Source organism: Aulonocara stuartgranti (genome assembly GCF_965226115.1).
Source record: "Aulonocara stuartgranti genome assembly, chromosome: 5".
NCBI lineage: Eukaryota > Metazoa > Chordata > Actinopteri > Cichliformes > Cichlidae > Aulonocara > Aulonocara stuartgranti.
The window spans coordinates 5,719,643-5,740,339 of NC_138943.1; the positions used below are offsets into that span (position 1 = coordinate 5,719,643).

General features: G+C 39.9%; 2 protein-coding genes across 11 annotated transcripts in view; one reads left to right on the top strand and one right to left on the bottom strand.

The window, feature by feature from the left end:
- cbfa2t2 (CBFA2/RUNX1 partner transcriptional co-repressor 2) overlaps positions 1 to 5,830 on the top strand; it is a 44,681-nt gene extending 38,851 nt beyond the window's left edge. For 9 of the 10 annotated variants that reach the window (XM_082534564.1, XM_082534566.1, XM_082534559.1 and 6 more), the window contains exons 7-11: positions 924 to 1,009; positions 2,541 to 2,733; positions 4,107 to 4,175; positions 4,336 to 4,526; positions 5,104 to 5,830. In XM_082534564.1, the coding sequence (XP_082390690.1) occupies positions 924 to 1,009; positions 2,541 to 2,733; positions 4,107 to 4,175; positions 4,336 to 4,526; positions 5,104 to 5,445 (881 nt within the window). In that variant the 3' untranslated portion in view covers positions 5,446 to 5,830. The remainder of the gene's footprint in view (positions 1 to 923; positions 1,010 to 2,540; positions 2,734 to 4,106; positions 4,176 to 4,335; positions 4,527 to 5,103) is intronic. The other variant, XM_082534561.1, reaches the window with a different exon arrangement.
- Positions 5,831 to 14,313: 8,483 nt separating this feature from the next.
- necab3 (N-terminal EF-hand calcium binding protein 3) overlaps positions 14,314 to 20,697 on the bottom strand; it is a 42,430-nt gene continuing 36,046 nt past the window's right edge. Inside the window, exons 10-13 of the mRNA XM_082533776.1 lie at positions 20,517 to 20,629; positions 20,066 to 20,143; positions 19,423 to 19,514; positions 14,314 to 15,387 (exon numbers count right to left, since the gene is read on the bottom strand). Of these exons, the coding sequence (XP_082389902.1) occupies positions 15,359 to 15,387; positions 19,423 to 19,514; positions 20,066 to 20,143; positions 20,517 to 20,629 (312 nt within the window). The 3' untranslated portion in view covers positions 14,314 to 15,358. The remainder of the gene's footprint in view (positions 15,388 to 19,422; positions 19,515 to 20,065; positions 20,144 to 20,516; positions 20,630 to 20,697) is intronic.

A 20,697-nucleotide genomic window follows, 5' to 3' on the forward strand; every position in this document is an offset into this window, starting at 1 on the left:
ATGAGAACCAGAAGTAGCGAAGATGTTGAGAAGGCAGTGTGCATGAGGGTATCATTGCTCTCCTAAACAACCCTTGTGTGCTGGGTCTTGTTGGCTCTTTCTTACCAAATTTTTAAGAGATTGTGGTTTGCATCTTTGTAGACAGCGTGGGTCTACTTGCATGAACATGTGGATGTTTTTTAGCCTCTGTGTGAGTACAAACTTGTGTGCAAACGCTGATTACTGTTAAATGTATTTGGATATTGCTGATGTCACAGTGTAATGACTGGATTTGAATCAGATTAGCTTTGTTTTTGTGTGTGTGTGCGTGTAGCCGTAATAGTCTACAATGAGTGTCAGAACGGCTGGTTGTGTTTAGAAGTGGAGCCACTCCACTCAGCCTGAGTGTCTCCCTACTGGAATGCTGTGAGCTCCAGGAGGGGAGGTGCTAAGGGAGACGTTTTGGGTGTATGTGAGTGTGTGGTTGACAGCTGACTTCCAGATGTGTGCAAGCTCTGGAGCTCTGGGCGCTGGGAGTCTGTTTTATATCACAGGGGTCTCTTTTTCACTTTCGCTCAATCTTTGTTTCTCACTGTCCCTTTATCTTCTTGCCTCTGCATGTTCACTTGCCCTCAATCAAGACATGAACAAAAATAAAATAAATAAAACTCCTTTTGTCATCCTTAATTGTCGTGTGTTCGAGTTTTAGCTAATTGCCTCGATTTAGTACTTTTAAATTTGTTTAGTTTCTCATGGTGGGAAATGATAAAATTGTCTTTAAGTTTAATGTAAATATGTTTTTTGTAATTTTAACAGAAGCACTTATTTACCATATATAGACATGCGTAGGTGTTTTTGACTCACTGTCACTTGTGGCTTCTCTTCCATTAAGAAGAATGTTAATCATGATGGCCTGTGGTTTGTCTTGTGTGTGATTCAATCAGGCACTAATGGGGGCTACCGTGAGGAGCCAGTGGACCACAGACTGACAGACAGAGAGTGGGCTGATGAATGGAGGCATCTGGACCATGTAAGTCTGCGGACAGGCACCACTGGTGCTGTTGACTTTTGATACAGAAAGAATGTGATTTGTTTTACTGGGGTTTACCACTAAAGCAATCTATCACAGCTTAAAAGCACACATAATCGGCAGGCCAGAACTTTCTGATAAGACATCATTGGTTTATAAGCTGCAATTAATTTATTTGGTATGGGTTCAAACATGTTATTGGGGGTTCATTATTAAACTTATTATTATTATTATTATTAGCTGTTAAGGGGAACTTTTCATGATGTAGGAAATGCTCCCTCAGCAAGACACTTTTCTGTCATGAATCGCTGTGCGGCAGGCGGGAGTTGGACCCAAAATGCAGGACTCACAGACTCGAGGGAATGAACTCAAAACACAGCTTTATTTGCCGGTAGAACAAACATACAAACTAAACTAAACTGGGAAGCCACAAACTAAGAACTTACAGCGAGACACAGGGAGATCCACACACAGCATGAGGGACGACGTCACGCCGAACAGAGGGAGACGCAGACAGAAATACACAGAGGGTAAACGAGGAAAGTGGGAACACACGGGGAACACAGGTGACACTGATAATCATAACGAGACAGGGCGGGGTGAACTGAACATGACATGTACGGGCGTGAGAGTCACAAAGTAAACAGGAAGTGCACAGAGGTTCAGACAGGAGGAGAGAGAGCACGGGGAAAACACAGACATAACGGGCTGGGGAAACATGAAACAACCACAAAGGGAGACGAGGGCTCATAAATACACAGGGCACACAGGGGGGAGAGAGAGAGCACGGGGAGAACTTGGACATAATGGGCAGGGGAAACATGGAATAAAACATAAGGAGAGACGAGGGCTCACAGATACACAGAGGGGCACACAGGGGGTAAAAGCCATGAAGGGAAAACACTTAGGGAACAACACAACAGGGCAACTCAGAAAACATGGCCTAAATAAGGAACAAAATACAAACATACAAGAAAACTAAGAACACTGGGCCAACATGGCCCAGGACCATGACACTTTTCCATAGGTACCTATTGAAATAATAGACTGTATGATTGTGTGATTTATTGGCAAAAAAGGCTTGTAGGTAATTTGAAGTAAAATATAAATATAAAGTCAAGAAAGGGTTATGCAATAGGTCTGTGAATGTGGACGTTAATGAGTTTCTTAATGGATTGTGATTAAGACATCCTGAACTACCAGGAGATAAATGGTCAGGTTATTGAAAAGGTTACAAGAAGAAGAAACATAGCAAAGACACAAAAGTTTGCTGGGAAATTACAATTATTAACATAAGTCAATGTGTTTTAGGCATTAAAACAAGGTATTTATGTTTAACTGCTTACTGGGATGAAATTCTATCAAGTCAAGGAGATGGTTTGTGAAACTGGTTCTTGATTTGATGATATAAGTACTTTTTGAAACTTCAGACATAGCTATTAAATAGTTGCTTAATGATGTAAGATTTAAATAATTCCTCAAGTAGCTAAAAGCGATCTCAATTAATAAAATTTTGTTTGTCGTCATCAAGGTGTTGAACTGTATTGTGGACATGGTAGAAAAGACACGGCGGTCAGTGAGCGTTCTCAGACGATGCCAGGAGTCAGATCGTGAGGAGCTTAACTACTGGAGACGACGTTCGAGCGAGCAGGAAGACCCGCGCAAAGGAGGACCGGCATCTGCTCCATTCTCCAAGACGCACAGCCCTCACTCTTCTGAGTCAGGTGGGCACCGCTGTTTTTTGGGGTTTCGCTTTTGTCAGGGACCAATAACTTTTCATTGTTTACGCTTGCTGCTTTACTACAGTAAATGTTTCATGATTTTCAGAAAGAAGCCAAATTTATATAATGCGTGATGTTGCACATGCTCTAAACTTCATATTTAACCTGCTAGTAACATGTAACATGCAGAAGCCCAGTTTTTTGGGGGGTTAATTAATTAATTATCCCTTAACATCTACTATGTTTTGGGTGTTGGAAACTGCTTTAAGGATTAACAGTTCAATTCGGGTTAAAAGACTGATGTTTCCATTTCCTTTTAAAAGTGTTATTTATTGTGAGATCAGTTCATTAAATGAACTTTAGAATGGGTAAGCAAATGTCTTTTCTAAAGAAATATAACCATGGGTTGTTCACTCTGGGATAATGATGCTAGATAAACTACAAGCATTGTGAATAATAGCACATAATGATCTGGACATTCTGAGATTAATTTAGGCGATGCAAATGTCCAGTCATTTCTGTTTCATAGTCATTACATCATCTAGTGGTCATTAATAGAACTGCGCCGAAGTCACACGTCAGCGTGTTAGTGAGTCCATCCACAGTTAGTCCCTCAGTCTGCTGTGTACTGGCAGTGTTCTTTCTGCGTGCCAGCCTTGCCATCCCCCTGCTGCTCCATAGTCACAGACAGGTGCCAGGATTGGCCTCCGCCATATCGGCCACAGAAGGGCCGTCCTGCCGTCCTGCAGGCACAGAGACCCAGAGCTAGCTGACTCGCCAGAGCACCATCTGGGCTCCCAGTCGGAAAGCCTGCCTGCTTGCCCAGGCTTGGTCTGCTATAGTGGGGGTGTATAAAGGCTTGGTGAAAGAGAAGGGATGTAAATGAAGGCAAAAAGAGAAAGAGGTGGCGAGATCAGCTGTGAGTGATGGAGAAAGAAGCGGAAAAAGGAGATAAGAAAGGCAACAGTATTAGAGAGGCAGAGCCCAGTAGTGAGTTAGGAATGAATTACGATTCAGGGAGACAGATTTGAGGGAAGAAACAGAGTATTGACACAGCTTGATGGTCTGCATTTCTCTCCAAGCCAAACACATTCCTTTCTGAAGCTGTCAGATCGCAGATGCGTCCAGGACTCTGATAACTAACAATAACATTGGTTGTGTGGCCTAGATATTCGGAATTGTTTGCACCAGTGACAGAATAAATGTCAAGATGACAAAGAAACTATTACTGTCTGTCTATCAGGCCTTTTCTTTTATATGCCCCCATCACCTTCAAGGAGTGTCAGCCCCAGTATAAATAAATGAAAATAAATAAATATATGAAGTTTCAAAGCCCCGGCAGGTGCTAATTGCTTCCGTTTCTGCCTCCCCTGCAGACTCTCAGCGTGATTTTGCTCCACGGCCAGGCTCAGCATATGTTACAGATGAAATCTGGAGAAAAGCTGGTAAGAACATGAAACAAAATTAGTATAAAGACTCAACCAGTTGTTGCATTTACAAAGTAATATTTTGACACACTTAGCAGATTGCTGTGTGCTTTACTTATGCAAGTGTGCACAGTAAAAACAAGGTGAGCCCCACCTAAATCTCTTGTCTTCTCTATAGAAGAAGCGGTGAATGAAGTTAAGCGTCAGGCCATGGAAGAGGTTCAGAAAGCTGTAGCAGAGGCTGAGCAGAAAGCATTTGAGATGATTGCTGCTGAGAGGGCCAAGATGGAAAAGACTGTGGCTGAGGCCAAGCGGAAGGCTCAAGAAGATGCCATCATGGTCATTAATGAACAAGAGGACTCCAGTGAGGTGAGCAAGAACTGCAGAGAAACTACAGCAACAAGATGTGTGTGTGTATATATGTGTGTGTACATATATGTGTGTTTTATATGTATGTATGTATGCATGCATGCATGCATGCACTTAAACTTCCAAGTATGCATAATTTAGAGTTACAGTCTTTTGGGCATTTTTAATAGCAATTACAGATTAATAGTGTAATAAAGCAATAACAGTGGTGCAAATGACTAGATTAAAGTGGAAAAAGGCACTGTGTTTATCGTGATGATTCCACACATAGATTTTTCTGAACATGTTGAAGGGCCTCACATGATTTAGTAAAGAGTCCATATGGGACTCGGTGGGAGGGCAGAAAAATTACTCAAAATGAATGCTTTAGTTGCTGAATCTGCTGAGACAGCTGTATGCATACAAGTTCACAATGATTACTCCAATTCATTGCTGCGTTTGCTTCTGCTGCCCCCAAATGGTCCAACAAATTACTGTAGTTTTGTTTTGTAAGGGGTTTATTTAAAAATGAAAGAATACAAATGCAGTTTGTACAAGTGAGAGATAGAAATGAACTATATCTTTCCTCTCTCATTAGTGTTGCTGGAACTGTGGTCGCAAAGCTAGCGAGACGTGCAGCGGCTGCAACGCCGCTCGCTACTGTGGGTCTTTCTGCCAGCACAAAGACTGGGAGAGGCATCACCTCATCTGCAGCCCAGGACTTCAGGCTCAACCCAAACCGGTACCTGCAAGCAGAGTGGCTGCCGTGGCTACAGCAGCACCGGCCGCCACCGTCGTGTCTCCTGTTGGTCTGGCTGGGGTCAAAGTTCCTGACAGTGTGCCTTCAGTCTGCAGTCCAGGTGGGGAGAAGGCTTCAGTCGCTTCGCGTTCATCCACTCCCTCCACCCCTGCCTCGGCCCCTGAGACGAACGGACACTAGGAGGCAAAGGACCTTGGCGGTGCATGTGTCACCTACCCTCTTCAAAAACCGGGAAGAACTGAAACAGCAGCATGAGGGAACTATTTGTGGGTTAAGTTAGGATAACAGATTTTTCAACATACTCTTTGGCAGATAAAAAAGGACAGATTATGGATGACTGTTTGAGTGATATGTCAACTGGGACTTTGGCTTTGGCAAAGAACAGAAGGACTCCTCTTGAATGCATTAATTGGATGAACAGATCTCCCTAGCAGATGGAAACGTGTTTCTCATCGTCCAAAAACCAAAATCTTGGATGTGTGAGGAGTGGAAAAAAACTGATTGATCTCCGTTTGTTCTCTGGTGGCAGCGTGGAAGTTATGAAAGGGAGGCATACGAGAACAAACACAGGAGATTAAAGAACAATGAGGTATAAAGATATTTCCCCCCATGTACCAATATCCTCACTTTGATGTGTATAAATCTAAGCTTGGGAGGAGGTGGTGGTAATTGTAAACAGTGTAATAGTACCAGCGCTAAAACATCTGTCTTCGTCCTGTAGGAAAAATCTGACCGTAGACCACGGAAGAGCCGTCTCCGCAGCTCCGGTGTATACATAAATATTTGCTCGCCAATCTTGTCAGATTATCATATGTGTGAATGTGTGTCAAAGAGTCGTGCTGTTGGTGAATATTGTAAAGCATATGATTATTTTTGTCAAAGCAATACTGAAATATTGTTCAGGTATTTCAAGACCTTTGCATCACCAAAGTCGCTAAAGAGAAAGTTATTGTAATTGCTTGTAACTGTGTTTGTGAAAAAGAGATAATACTACACTAACGCCCACACGTCATATTTACTTTAAAAAAAAAAGTTAAACTCTGGTCATTACTTTTTTTTTTTGCCATTTCCAATCATTAGAAGGAACACAGGCAAAGTGATGGTGGTGGATCCAGTAAGCACAGAAACATTCAGTTTGGGCGTTTCTCTGGCTGCAATTTCACTTTGGCACTTGTTCATATCACCAGCTGTGTATGGCAGGTCAGATGTTGCTCAGAACACCTCCACCACTGTAATATTTGCATCAGGGGACAGGAGTGGTATGCTTTCCAGCACCGTTTCCAACAAATACAGGTATTAAGCTATGAAAACGAAATCCGTTTCACTTCAGCTGAAATTTTCACTGATGCTGACAACGCCGTGGTGAAGGTGCAGAGCGCTGACTCTGTCCCACAGAGAATCTCAGGAGCTTAACTGTATTTGTATGTACAGACCGTTCTTGTTCTTTTGTAACAATGAAACCTTGTATAACTTGACGGTTAGGTGAAAGTCAGATGTTTAGTGTGGAAATTTGATTTATGGTACTCTGCTGTTACAACTGAAACTTGCTTGTTTCCATGTGTTGTAAGATGACTTTGTAAAGAATATTATGAGAGAATGCCTTTATTTTGTGAGCCACAATTTTTCCTCTTCATTCTTTGAACATGTTTTTTTTGTTATGAGACATAACTTCATATGGAAATCATATCTTGACATGAAGTATGAAATAAAGAAGTAGAGTTACTTCAAAGCGTTTCCCTGATGTTTGTGCTCATTTTTAGAAATATGCAAAAAAAAAAAAGGTCTTCCTGGTAATATGCGATAAAGTAAAATGTGTCTATTAATAGAGGTGTCATATATACTCGGTTGACACTGAATTAAGAAATTCTCCTTTTTTCACATAATCACAATCAGCTGCAAATGTTAATGTACGATATTAGAGAGTAGTAGTGAATAAAACGGCTCCTATGTATAAAATATGACTACATAAGTTATTTGGTCATGATATAAGGTATTTTTCTACAATTAGTCAAATAATAGATAATAATAGCAGTAATGAAAGTGCTAAACTGGAGTTCTGAGGTTCTTTCAAAAAGCTGCATGGCAGTGAATTTTATATCCTCTTTGTCTCTTTATTGAATCATTCAGTGAGTCCAGTTTAAAAATGCAAGACACATCTTTGAAGTCTGAAGGTACAAAGTAATGAAGTAAGCTCTTGGTGAGAACGGACTACTCTAAAGTGGGTTGAGTTAAAGTTCTGCCATGTATTATGTATAATGTTTTCCACCTTTGAATTCGATTAATATTCTAGTGATTTTACTGAAGAACAAATGTAGAAAAAAAAGTGATCACGGGAGATTGTGATTCAACGATTTTGTCATTGTCACGTTTAAAGAAATGCAACTCTAAAAAAAAAAAAGGAAAACTGAGATTGATGCAATAACACACATTACCACAAGGTGGCAGTGTAATCCCTATGTTGATAGTGAAGCCTCTTGATTTCGGTTTAGAAGATTCGGTATGTGGATGAGTCCATTGCAGAATTGTAGTTGTTACAAAAGTATCAAAAAAACTACTAAAAACATGCAAAATATTGTTCGATATATTGCATATTACTAGGAAATAATATTTAAGGCCTAGAAGACAAAATGTCAGTTGGTCACTGCTCTCTCATCTTGTAACTAAACTCACTATTTGCAAAGCAGCTAATAAGCAGAGTAGCTGCAAGGAACACTGAAAAGTAAACTAAAAAAGTATACTTTTACATTATATAAATCATATATTTCAAATCTAAAGCAATCGCTTGACTGATGCTATGATCCTTATTGTCAAAGTAGCTGCAAGAACTAAATTATAGGCACATGTTACGAACTTGTATGTCCATGTGTTTGTTTGTGCAGGTGTTGTGTTTTTTCTATGTTAATTTAGCTGTGCCAGGGCCCTGTTCCGATTGGTGCGTGGATATACTGCCCCGGCGTGATTGGATCCAGCTGGAGGACCCGCCCATTAAAAGGAGGCTGGAGTGCTACAGCGGGAGAGGCCCTCGCGTTTCTCCTCATCACCCAGCAGTAGTCCTGTGGTAGCCGCTGGCTGCAGTATATGCTTGAAAGTTGTGGAAGTGGAGTGGGTAGGGGTGAGCTGCCGTTTCTTTTGATCACCCGTTTTCTCCTGTTTTGAGTTAGTTAAGGAGGTCAGACTCTGTCTTTATTTTTGACTTTGTTTTGGTAAGGTGCGGGATTTGTGTAGGTTTGTTTTGTTTATTGTTTTGGCCTTGGCTCACCCTGAAGTGTTGACACTCCCGTTTTGGTTCTCTTTATTCACATTGTAAATAAATCACCTCACATCTAACGGATTTGTTGCGTGTGACTGCTTGGGTCTTGGGGGGGAAGCGAGTGCCTCGCTCATGTTATGGCCTGGCCCTAGACGGGTCGTAACACACAATATAGACAGTCTTCTTAACTGCTGACCTTCCACTAAGCAGGGATTTCTGTTCGTTTGCCTTGTCCTACTGACTTTAAGTATTAGTAGTAATAGTATGATTATAAAGAGATTTTGTTGCTCATTAGTTGAAAGGAAAATTAAACATTCCCTCATCTCTACATGTAACAGGATGCTCAGTATATTAATTCCCAGTATAACTGGGAATCAATAAAGACGTTTATGTGTACTGTGTAGGAGCACTCCCTATTTAGACATGAAACTGTTTCTGCTGCTTCTGTAAATACTATTCTTTTGTTCTGTTTTGCATATCCAATGTTATTTTTGGACTAATTTTCCATGAGTTTCTAGCTCTTGCACTACAAGTATGCTAGAAGAAAAGTAGAATCAGCAAGCAATCACAGTAGTGATAGTGTCAGACTGTTTGTGTACATGTGCCAGTCTTTGTTGTGGATAGAGGGGCATCTCTGTGTGTGGTTAGCTTGCTTCTTGGCTCTCTCACCACACTGTTGTAGTGCTTGTGGGGAGATACTGGCTTAATTATGTGTCTGGTTTCTGTCCCAACTTTTTGCCTGAGGCATATTAATAGAAGTCACTTAGGATTCATCATCTTTTTCAGAACTTTCCTTAGAGACAACTCACATTCCCTCCATCATAGTCTGTCTGCCCTTTGATAAAATTTGCTAATGGTTTTTGACAGCACGCTATTATCAACACTTAGTATTGTTCAAGGTCAGCAGTGCTTTACAGTAATCTACTCGGAAACCCGTTTTTGTACTTTGCTAGTGCTGTGCTTGACCTGCATCAGCCGCTGCATGAAATTTAGCTTCATATCCTAATCTATGTAAATCTAACTGCATGGGCTAATAAATTCCACTCATAGCAGAACCCAAGTGAGTATGAGTCTTTAAGTCAACGAGGACAAGTGACTCAGTATTTCAGAGGCAAGATGCCCTCTGAACACGTTACCTCCCACACAATCAAGTCTCCAGCTCGAAAGAAATGGAGATACTGAGGCATGAAATGGGACAACAGCTGCTGCATTTTCAACTTTGTCCCCAAGCCTAGGTATTTCTGAGCAGGTTACAGCTCAAGACGGCAGACATACACAACAAATGTACAATGATTGATGTATAAATCTGTGAAGACAATATTTTTATTTTTATGTAGAGCTTTTGCTTGTCTGTTTATTTTTATTTATTTATTTTTATTTATTTATTTATTTATTTGGGGGGGGGGTTGGGTTCCTTGTTAGAGATCAGGTTTCTAAGAGAAGAAACATTGGCAGACAATATTTAAAATTTCTGACAGTCGTACCTTTATTATTTTGCGTTGACATTGTTTAAACTTTTCTGCTATCCACCATAAACCAGAAGGGAAAAATACAGAGAGGTGGCACAGGATTTGACTTTAGGTGCCTTTTGAGTGTTGCCTTCAGCAAAAGAACGTAACATAGGTGGGGAGGGGGGACTGAAAAGAGAACAATGAAACGGGACAACAGATGTCGTTTGGTCACCTTAGCCCTAGCCCTTGGCTTTTTGAAGTGATGAGCTGTGTTTGCACACATCAGAGCCAAGGGCACCTGCCTGAAAGAGCATAAAAAGACCCTTTTTTCTATGCTGCTCTGAAGGAGATGAGCACAGAGAGGCGGCGGCAGCATTCTTCGGATTCAAAATAACAGTACAAGGTTTTAAATTTCACTTTGGCTATTCATTGGTGTCCCTTTCAACACAAAGAGAAACATGTTTCACAACCTGGAATTTAATTAAAGGAAACTAGTACTTTAGTAAAGAAATGATAGAGTACATAAATATGTTAGAGCTCACTGTCCATCTTTTTGTTTATTAAAACCATTGCAGTGAGTAATATTTCAAACCAGAAATATATATAAACTAAAACCTATTAAAATGAAAGAAGCACTCCCGAGCTCATGTTATTTCTGTATCATGCTGGCATATGTAGTGTGACTGCAAGGAGAAATCCCCTGATGCTCAAGGGTTGTATTCTGAATGAATAACACATACCCCTGTGGTTTCTGTATATACATTGCTCATCCACTGCGTCTGCTTGCACAGAATCCCAATTGTCTGTAAAAATGGCATAGACAATCCCTGCTGTACCTCAAAAATAGACAATAAATAAGGTGACCTACCTTATTTATTGTCTATTTTTGCATCCACTGTCTGTGCAGTGAAGAATCAGCAGAACTCATTTCTCTTGTGCTGCAGGAGTTAAAGAGGAGCTGGATATATTCTGTTGAAGACTGCAGAAGAAATGCGGATACTATCTTTAATAAACCTCAAAAAATGCACAAATCAAACCTCTTGCATATAGTGATCAGTTTGGCCAATTCAGTGTATTGACTTTTATTAATAAGTTAATTATTTCTACATCTAATATTTGCCATGGGTCTTCAATTAAACTAACACAGAATATCCAGGGGCTAAGGGGGACCTTTTCAGTCATGTTAAAGAAGAAAAACCCAGAAACCATCACTGCCTTCATCATCTGGATAGGGAACTTCCCAGACTGGAATTCCAGAATGACAGAGATGTTACTGAATCTATTGTACCTGAAATAGCTGGGTCATGCCCTGGTCATGTCACACATGAAAAGGAGAGCTATTGAAGTTACGTTCCAAGCTCTAATCTGAGCAGCTATGACCCTTGTAGGAGTGAGGAAAACTCCACCCAGCTGACTACCCAGTACTCAGCTGGAATATCCTTTCATCAAAGGTTACTCCTGAAACAGGCAGGAAGGTGCTGTTTGCATAGCACAAGGCAAATTGGTAGCTGTCTTTTGTGTCCAGTTAGCTTTAGTTGTTTTTGGTCATTTCTGGTCTTTGTACTGTGAGAGCTTGGTTTGTATTGCCAGCAGTAAGTCAAACTGGGCAGAGGAGGATGCATTTTGTCACAACTTCTCTTCATAATATTTATGGATAGAATTTCTATGTGCTGTCACTGGGTAGAGGAAGGAGGCTTTGGTGGTTTCATCTCAGCTTTTTGGAGATCATGCAGTTAGCTTCATCAATTCATGACCTTCAGCTTGTACTGGGATGTTTTGCAGCTGAGTGTGTGGTTTTTGTCGCAGATGAGAATAAGCTCCTCCAAGTCCAAGATAATAGTTCTCAACTGGAAAAGGGTGGAGTGCCCAGTCCAGGTAAAGGATGAATTGCTGCCCAAAGTGGAAGAGTTTAAATATTTCCTTGTTCATGAATAAGGAGAGAGTTGAACAGGAGATTGACAGATGGGTGCTGTTTGCAGTAATGTGAACACTGTAATGGTCTGCTGTGTTGACCAAAGAGCTGAAACTGAAGCTGTCGATTTATATGTCAATCTGCATTCTGACTTTCAGTGATGGTCACAAGTTCTGGCCAGTGGCCGAGAACATAAGACTACTGATACAAGCAGTAAATGAGCTTCCTCTGGGTTATCGCTCAGCCATGAGGTGAGGAGCCAGAGTGAGGTGGTTTGGGTATGTGACCGGGATGCCTCCTGAGAGCTTGTCTTGTGTCTTGTCCTAGAAAGAGGTGGTGAAAAAGCCCCAGAGCAGACCCACAACATGCTAGGAAGATCTGTGTGTGTGTGTGTGTCACTCTCTCGCTATCTTTGTGAGGACCGAAATCTGCATTCTACTATACTTGTGAGAACCAACAGTCACTTGTGAGGACACACACACCGGTCCTCACAAGTTTGAAGGCCTTTTTGAGGCTCAAAATGCGGTTTTAGTGTCAGGGTTACAATTAGGTTATGGTTAGGGTAAGGGTTAGGGTTAGGCGTTAATTTTTAATGGTTAGGGTTAGGGTAAGGGGCTAGGGAAACCATTATGTCAATGAAGGTCCTCACTAAGATAGCTGAACGGGGTTGTGTGTGTGTGTTTATTTCAATTATTTTTTACCAGTATAAAAATTACCCTGACTAGTTTCATCATATAAATACAACACAGAAAAAAGTTTACTTGAAATTACTGAGAACTGAGTGATACCAGAATCAAAGAATGTTAAATAAGCTGATAGGCCAGCAGTCCATGAATATAAAATACGTTGGTACCACTTCAGTCATTCCAATTACTCTTTGCCCATGCTATATCATTTTCTTAACACCTGAAGAAAAGATACAGCACAGCATTTTATAACAGTTCTATTAAAGATGCATACAGAGGCTGCAGTTTTTGTGGGAGAATTTAAAACAAGGAAAAAATAATATTTGCAGATTATCTTTCACTATATGTAAAAAAAACGTGTATTTTGTTTGGGCTGACACTGGGAAGATGGAAATGTTTCACTTCAAACATCAACTTGCTTTGTTTTCTGTCATAACAGCAATTTTTAAAAACACACCCTTCGCTTGCTAGTTGCTACCATAATAACAGTGGATGTAGTGGTGACACTCACCCCTCAGCATTTTGAAAAGCTGAAGTGGAATAGGGGGTGGGGGTGCGTATCCTCTGAGCCTACATATTCATTCTGCCTTAACAGCAGACAGCCTGCCTGAGAGGAGGCTTGGGATGAGATAGGGCTTCAGTTTGCCAGCATCAGTCTTGCAATCAAATATTACAGCCCAGCAATCAATGCATGGAACCTTTGAACACATTTGTGTTCACTTACAAGTATGGCACAAACATTTTCCACAGTTACACATTTGTGTTGTAAAAAGACACTGGCTGAAAGGAAGGTTCTGGACTTTGATTTTGATTTAGAGCTTATAATAATCTAATTACAAAGGAAAAGGAAGCATACACACTACATTTCTTTTAAACTTTCTGTGTGTTCTGTGTAGATTTAAAATACTTTGACCATTTTTCACATGTAAAAGTGCATTGCTGTTCACACCTTGATTAAACACAGTGTGATGCAAGCTGTGATGAAGTTACAACCACATGTAGTTGGAAACCACTGGAGTGAATTTTGTAGCTTAGACGTTTCACGTTTGGATGAACCGGGTCGGGCAAGTTTAAATTTCAAGTTCTGCCCTTATTTCAAATCACTGCGGGAAGTTCACGGTTCAGGGAACACTGATAGTAAAATTATTGCCAGAGGTAGAGGGAGAAGTTTGGATGCTCCCTATTTGTAAGCCTCACAATTTGCCCCTCTTCTTGTCAGATTACCATATGGGTTATTTGAATTCACCCCAGTTATGTTCAGACATATCCCTATCTGTTGTCTGCAATCAATTCAGACACAGACACAATCACAGAGAATTTCTTAGCCAATTAAGCCACTGACCTTTTCTTTAGAGTAAGCAAAGTTTTGTGTGTTCAATAAGTTTGCTAACATGTCAGCGTGTGTTGTGTTCTTGTCATCTTGCTGGCTGCTATAAGCTGGTGAACCTAAAATACCACATCATCAGAAATCAATGTCATGAAAGTTCATGTAGTCATTTTTCACTCATTTTTTCCACTCTTTCAGCCAACATCAACTCCTGATGGATATATATACATACTGCTCTTTAGCTTGTTCAATATATTCCCTATAGGCTTCTTTCCACTGTTAAGCCAGTTTAAAGACCTTTCATATTATTTTTGCTTATTTATTTTTGGTCTGGCACTTACATTTCCCCCCCCCTCTTTCCTCTGCAGATCTATGATCCAGCCATTTGAGAATTAATGAAAAAAAGCAGTTGTTATCTTTCATTTTTATTAAAGTTGCTTTTCAGTCATTTAGCTGTGTACATTGCCAAACCAAAGCACAACATAAATATGAATATATGTAATTTCTATATGTACAGATGGTATAAACTCCACCATCATCAAAATAAATACATGATGCATTAAATACATTTTTTTCTTTTATAACTTAGTGATACAATGAAATCTTCTCACAAAGTATTATTTATTTTAAATATGCATGTTTTAAGATATTTTTACATTTGAGACTGATAATGTGTCTCAGACTGAAGAGATGCACTGCAACTAATAGCAGACCACTAGTACACTGTATCTAGCAATAGAGAAATGTCAGGGCAGGTGTGGTAATTTTAATAGCATTTTTGGCATTCTGTGCACATAATAGTAGGATAGCAAAATGAAAAAAAAAAATACACTGCTACACTATAATACAGCATGTACAGCCAGGATGCGGCCACATCAACATGCATGTTTAGGCTACAGTAACCTTTCATCTCCTCATCCTCTCCGCTTTTTCATCCTTATCAATTGTGCTCAACAGTAAACAACTCATCAAAATACACAAAACCCTACTGGTACTGTAATCTCATTCCAATTTGCGTGTGCTCTAGTAGCCTACATTAGTGTCTTTTTGGTTTCCATCCATTGGCATAATATCAGACAAACACTGCAAAAAAAGGGAGGCCATACCACAATTGAGACAAGGGGGAGAAAATTCATAGAACGGGTTTTGCGTTGCAGAGAATCAGTTACTTTCAGGTCAATAGTAGCTAGTGTGTGCAACTATCCCTTTTCATAAAGCGGCACAATAATGAGCAGTCCAAGACAGGAACATGAAAAGATGCTGCTGGAGAATGCTGGATGACGCCACTGTCTCGGTCTCCTGTTGATTTCAAACACGTGGATGTCTTTTGAAATGTTCTGTATGTGTGTGTGTGTTTGTGTGTTTGTATGCGTGCAAGAGTACATGTGGGTGGGTGGGTTGATGCGCCAGCGTGCCTTTGTCCGTGTGACAGTGTAGGCAGTAGATGTGACATTCTGGATTTAGTTGCTAGTTGTTAGTCATAATCCACCAGGAAGCTGGAGAAACACACATAAATCGAGAAAGTTTGGCCAACTCACACCAAAATGATATACAATGAAAGGTCAACAGTGTTCAACAATCAAACAGTCTACTCCAATTTTTGTGTGTGCGCAAAGGCTGTGTTGCTGTTTCAAACTGTCCACTGATTTTATGTTTCACCTGGTGAGCTTTTAAGTCTATAACTACTTAAGATGTAAATAGATACCTAGTTGTAAATCAATAAAGTCTGGCTTTCAGACAACTGACCAAAGAAAAAGAAGAAGAAAGAAAAGTGCAGAGAAAAAAAAACAGCTTTTAGGGTCAGCAGATTGTTTTGTTTTATATATTTTTAACTTTATTGATTCCTAGGTCGATCCCTTCCTCCTCTTCTTACATTTTATAAACTATCCTCTCTCTTCCTCTTATCATTGCCATCTGCCCTCACAAGAATCCCCCAGCAACCAACACCTTAGAAGCAGCTAACAGCTACTTGAATAAAAATACTTTTCTTAACCCAAACGCACCTCTTCGCATAGAGTTACATATGAAACAATTTCTTTTTCTCAAAAGTAATGAAACAACAGTAAAGAAAAGTTAAGTAAAAGAGTTTAATAAAGTGCAGTTATACACGTATTAAATACAATCTTATTGCTAACGTGTGAAGACACATTTCCCAATGGCCTCTTACTTCTCTTCATCTGAACCATTTTCAGTGTAAAGGATTTTACCTGTTTCCAAACCTCTGCTCTAGCCTCAAGGCATAACACAGTATTTGTACTGTCACCTCAAAGCAGGAAGGCCCTGGGTTCAAATTCACCAGCTACGGGGAGCTTAAGCCCCCTGTGATGCTTACCCACCAGGTTGCCCTAACAACCTGTAGATGTGTACTCTACCTCCTTCCCCATGACAACTGACTCAGGGGCCACAACAGTTTCTTTACGGTTGTGAACCTTAAATTCGAACCCATGCTTCCGAGCAGTGTCATTTTAAAACTGGTCTTGAGCTACAGTTCTTCAGGCTCTCTGAAGGTCGTTGAAAGTTTTTCTTTGGACATTGGCTGCTTTTTTCACTCATTTTCAGTCCAGTTCTTTTACCATTTACAGAGGAGTGTTTTTTTTCTTAACACTAACCTAAAAATCATCACACAGTTTGAGAGGCATAAAATAATACTTTTGCACCAATAGGAGATTCCCAACGAGCTTTAGCCAAAAAGCTGGCATATCTCAACATGGTGTGCAGAAGAAAAAGTGGCAGGCCTAAAAAAAAAGAGAAAATATCTACAGCAGATGAACAGTTACTGAACATCATGTCCTTAAGAAATTTTTTAACATGACAGTGATCATAAACTTACTGACAATCCAATTAAATAATACCTGAAAAACACACAATGGAACGCTAGGACTCATTGACAGACCTCCCCAGAGCCTGGACCTCAACATTATTGAAGCAGCGTGAAATCATCTTGACAGAGAGCAGAACAAAAGGCAGCCCACATGCAAAAAAGAGCTTTGAATGTCCTTCTAGAAGTCTGGCGAACTGTTCCTGAAGACTACTTTAAGACATTGCCAGAAAGCTTACCTAAGAGAGTTCACACACTTTATACCAAATACTGACTTTTAAGCTTGTTAGAATCACTCTGTTTTTCCCTCATGTTTGGTATTTCCATGTACATTTGCACATTTCAATAAACCGCTGAACCTACTTTTCTTTTTCCTAGAAAAATTCAAAGAAATGAGGGGTGGCTCAAGATATTTGATCAGTACCGTATGCCTATAATAGTCAGCAAGCTTACGTGACATACCAGTCAGAGATGTGGATGTAAACAACTGTGTACGGTAACCTAGTAACAAGCACAACCCATACATCCCACACAGTTAAATCAGCACTGCAATGGAGCTAAGAGGCAAAAATAAATATTAACAGCATTGGCTTGATGGCTTCTGAAGAATTTTTATTTGTTTCCTGTAGCTAGTTATTCAAATGTGAAGACGAGAGAAATGAGATGAGACCCACTGCAGCCTCTGCTGGACTTTTCCATGTGTTGAGGAGTCAGCGATGTGATGACGAACAAAGTAAATATGTGCGTCACACAGAAAATCGCTTTTCTAAATGTGTTCATAATTGACTTTTTTAAAAATATTTATGCATGTGTCTGAAAGAAAACCGGCGTATGATAATAATGGATTGCATTTATATAGCGCTTCACAATTCCACTATTTATTCACTCTCACACACTGGTGGAGGTAAGCTACAGTTGTAGCCACAGCTGTCCTGGGGCAGACTGACAGAAGTGAGGCTGCCATATCGTGCCATCGGCACTTCACCGGTAGCTGAAGTGTCTTGCCCAAAGACACAACACAGAGCTGGGGATCGAACCAGCAATCTTTCAGTTACAAGATGAGCTTCCCAGCCCCCTGAACCACGGTCACCCATATATATCTCGCACTTACCTTACCCTGATTTCTGTGACTTGCAAACATGTTATCTAGTGTTTGTATCTCCTTTAGGCTAGTTAGAGAAATCCATTATTTTCCATTATTCAATCCATTATTTTGCACTGTAAATGAATTATTGCCTGGAATTATGAATGTGCTCACATATGCATAGTTTGACACTTTAGTGCACCTTAACACATCTAAACCTAATGTATTAACTTAGTAAACACCTTTAGAGTGATTAACACAGTAACTAAACTTACTTTCAGCTAATGTTAAATGACCACAGTACTAGTTACAGGGATACCAGATACAGGGGTGAATAGTTATCTAGTATGTGCACCTCGAAAAAATATTTTTATTAGTTAGTATCGTCTGTTTGCGCACAACAGTAGCGCCAGCACAGTGAAAATCATAAATAAAATGTAGGTTCACTTCTGATAAACACAACACCAGTAGCAACTATTTGAGTTTTGAGGGAAAAGGCTCCATTACTCCAAACACTATTAAGCTCCAATCACACTGGCCTTTGAAATGGTTAATAAAAAAAATCACATATATGTTGCTGTCTGCTGCTTATTTGTTGCCTTCTACATACACATAAATCCACATTAAACATCAATTAATATTAACTATTTAGATTCAGAGTCTAGCTATAACCTCCTTCACAAACATTGACATAGCTGCTGCAGGACAACAATTGAACTGCAAATTGACATAGAAGCTCAGCAACCTCGCTTTTATATATGAATATAACAAGAATACAACCAGTTGAGATGAGTCCCCAAGTGCAAAGAGACTCATCCTAGGTGTGTTGTTGGTGCAGACTAACACAGATTGCCTGCAGCGTGCACTCTGGAGGCAATTGTAAATTATTTCTAAGCCAATCTCTCTGAAAGTGATAGCAGTCTGTCCAAGCTGGCCTGCAGCTGTTTAAAGACTCCCATCAGGTCCTGCCTCCCTGAAAATTGTGTCCTAGTGATCAATGGTGTTGCACAATCAATGTCCAAGCAACCAGTTAGTCGCCACAATTACTTGTAATTGGTCGCTATATGCAAATAAATTCAGCGATACTAGGAGCACAATATATGATTTACATTTCTCATATCCAGGCAGGTTATTTTTCTAAAGAAATCACTAAAAAAAAGGGGAAATAGGGAAACTGTTTGAGTAACCTGGCCAAACAACTGCCATGAAATCATCAGAAGAATGACAGATCATAGAACCAGTGAGCAAATGGATATAAAGAAAAGCAAGAGCAGCTAGCACTCTCTCAGTTGGAAAAAGTCTAAAATGCATCTGCTTCGATGCCAAAAATGGACTTATGAGTCATAAATGGACATCATCATCAAGCAGCTCAAACATATCTTGATGTATGTAGACTATAAATATCTTCAGGGTATTTTTCTAGGGACAAGCACACATATAAATCAGATTTAAACCGACAGCATAAATATATGTGGCTTTCATACAAATATTTTCACAATTTTGGAGGTTTGGCCACATTTTTCATGCACTGATTGCACATTAAGCAGAGATTGCAGGTTTTCTAGAATAGTATCATTTTAGTTTCACATACACTACAAATCCTGCTCTCCCAGTCACACATATACAAACCTGGGAGCAACATAGTGGATACTACTTCAGCATCCTCCAACATATCAATAATGCAGCGTTGGAAGTCTTTACTGCTGTTAGACTGAAGATAGCTGTGGACACAGACAACAACAGAACAAAACAGACCTGTGTGTCAATCAGCTGTTGATTTTGTTGAAATACATCGTAGCAGACTTGATATTATTTAAAATATAATTAAAAAAAAAATCTTGTGCATCATGTACATATTAGCAGCAAATAAAACAACAGTTTATTGATTTTCTCTGCGACATCATGTTTTAAAGGTTTCAAAAACTGAATAAATATGAGCACGTACAAAGTTATATGTGCTCAGAAAAAAATCCCTTATTACCAAAAGTCTTTTGGATTTTTTTCTTGCAATGTTCCAACTGATAAATTAATATATTCATTGATATGTGTGCAGCACAGATACCCTTTAAAGCATTTAAGCTGCTTTCTTGTGTGTGTGTATGTTTTAGTGCGTCTGTGCGTCTGTGTTTGAGTATGCGAACTGAGAGCTCGGCCATCTGCTCATCTTCAGTGGTGGGGAACATTTCCATCAAAAAGTTAAGAGTGCCAAACCGTCTGCCAATATCTAACACACAAACGCACACGCATGCACACACAAACACACCATACTGACCTCATCCAGGAGAGGCGGTCTTGCCAGAACTCATGCATTATGTAACACGACTTTCCTGGGAGCTTCTGAACGGACACACTGACAGCAAGATCGAGAAGAAAAGTAGAGTGGGGCAAGAAGAGGATACAAAGTGAAACAGAGTTTGCACTCAGCAGGGATAAAGTACATGAAAACTTTGAATCTTTTGAGGGATGTCATTAAAATTAGGCAAGACAAAAGCACAACATCAAAACCAAGTTCCAAAGTGTTGTTTTAGTTATGTGAGCGATATAGTCACTTTTTGAACCAGTAAATCGTTATTACTTTAGATGTAATTTGTATTATGCTGCTCACAGTTATGGACCACGTATACTGGCAATTGCTCAGTACTCCAGGAGTTTTCACAGCAGCAGAGTCCCATGCTTTGATTCAAACATGCATTGCTTTTCCTGGAAACTAGCAAGACACTCACTGCAGGTTGTCAGAGTGAGCTGAGGTGGCGTCAATGTAGCTCTTTAGAACTTTCTGGAAATTGTCCAGATTGACATCAGTCACTGACATCTGCCTCTGAACCAGCAGGATATTCTGTTGGCAATAAGACATCAGACAGAGAAAGGGATAAAAAAAAGAGATTAAATGACCAAAGATCTCAC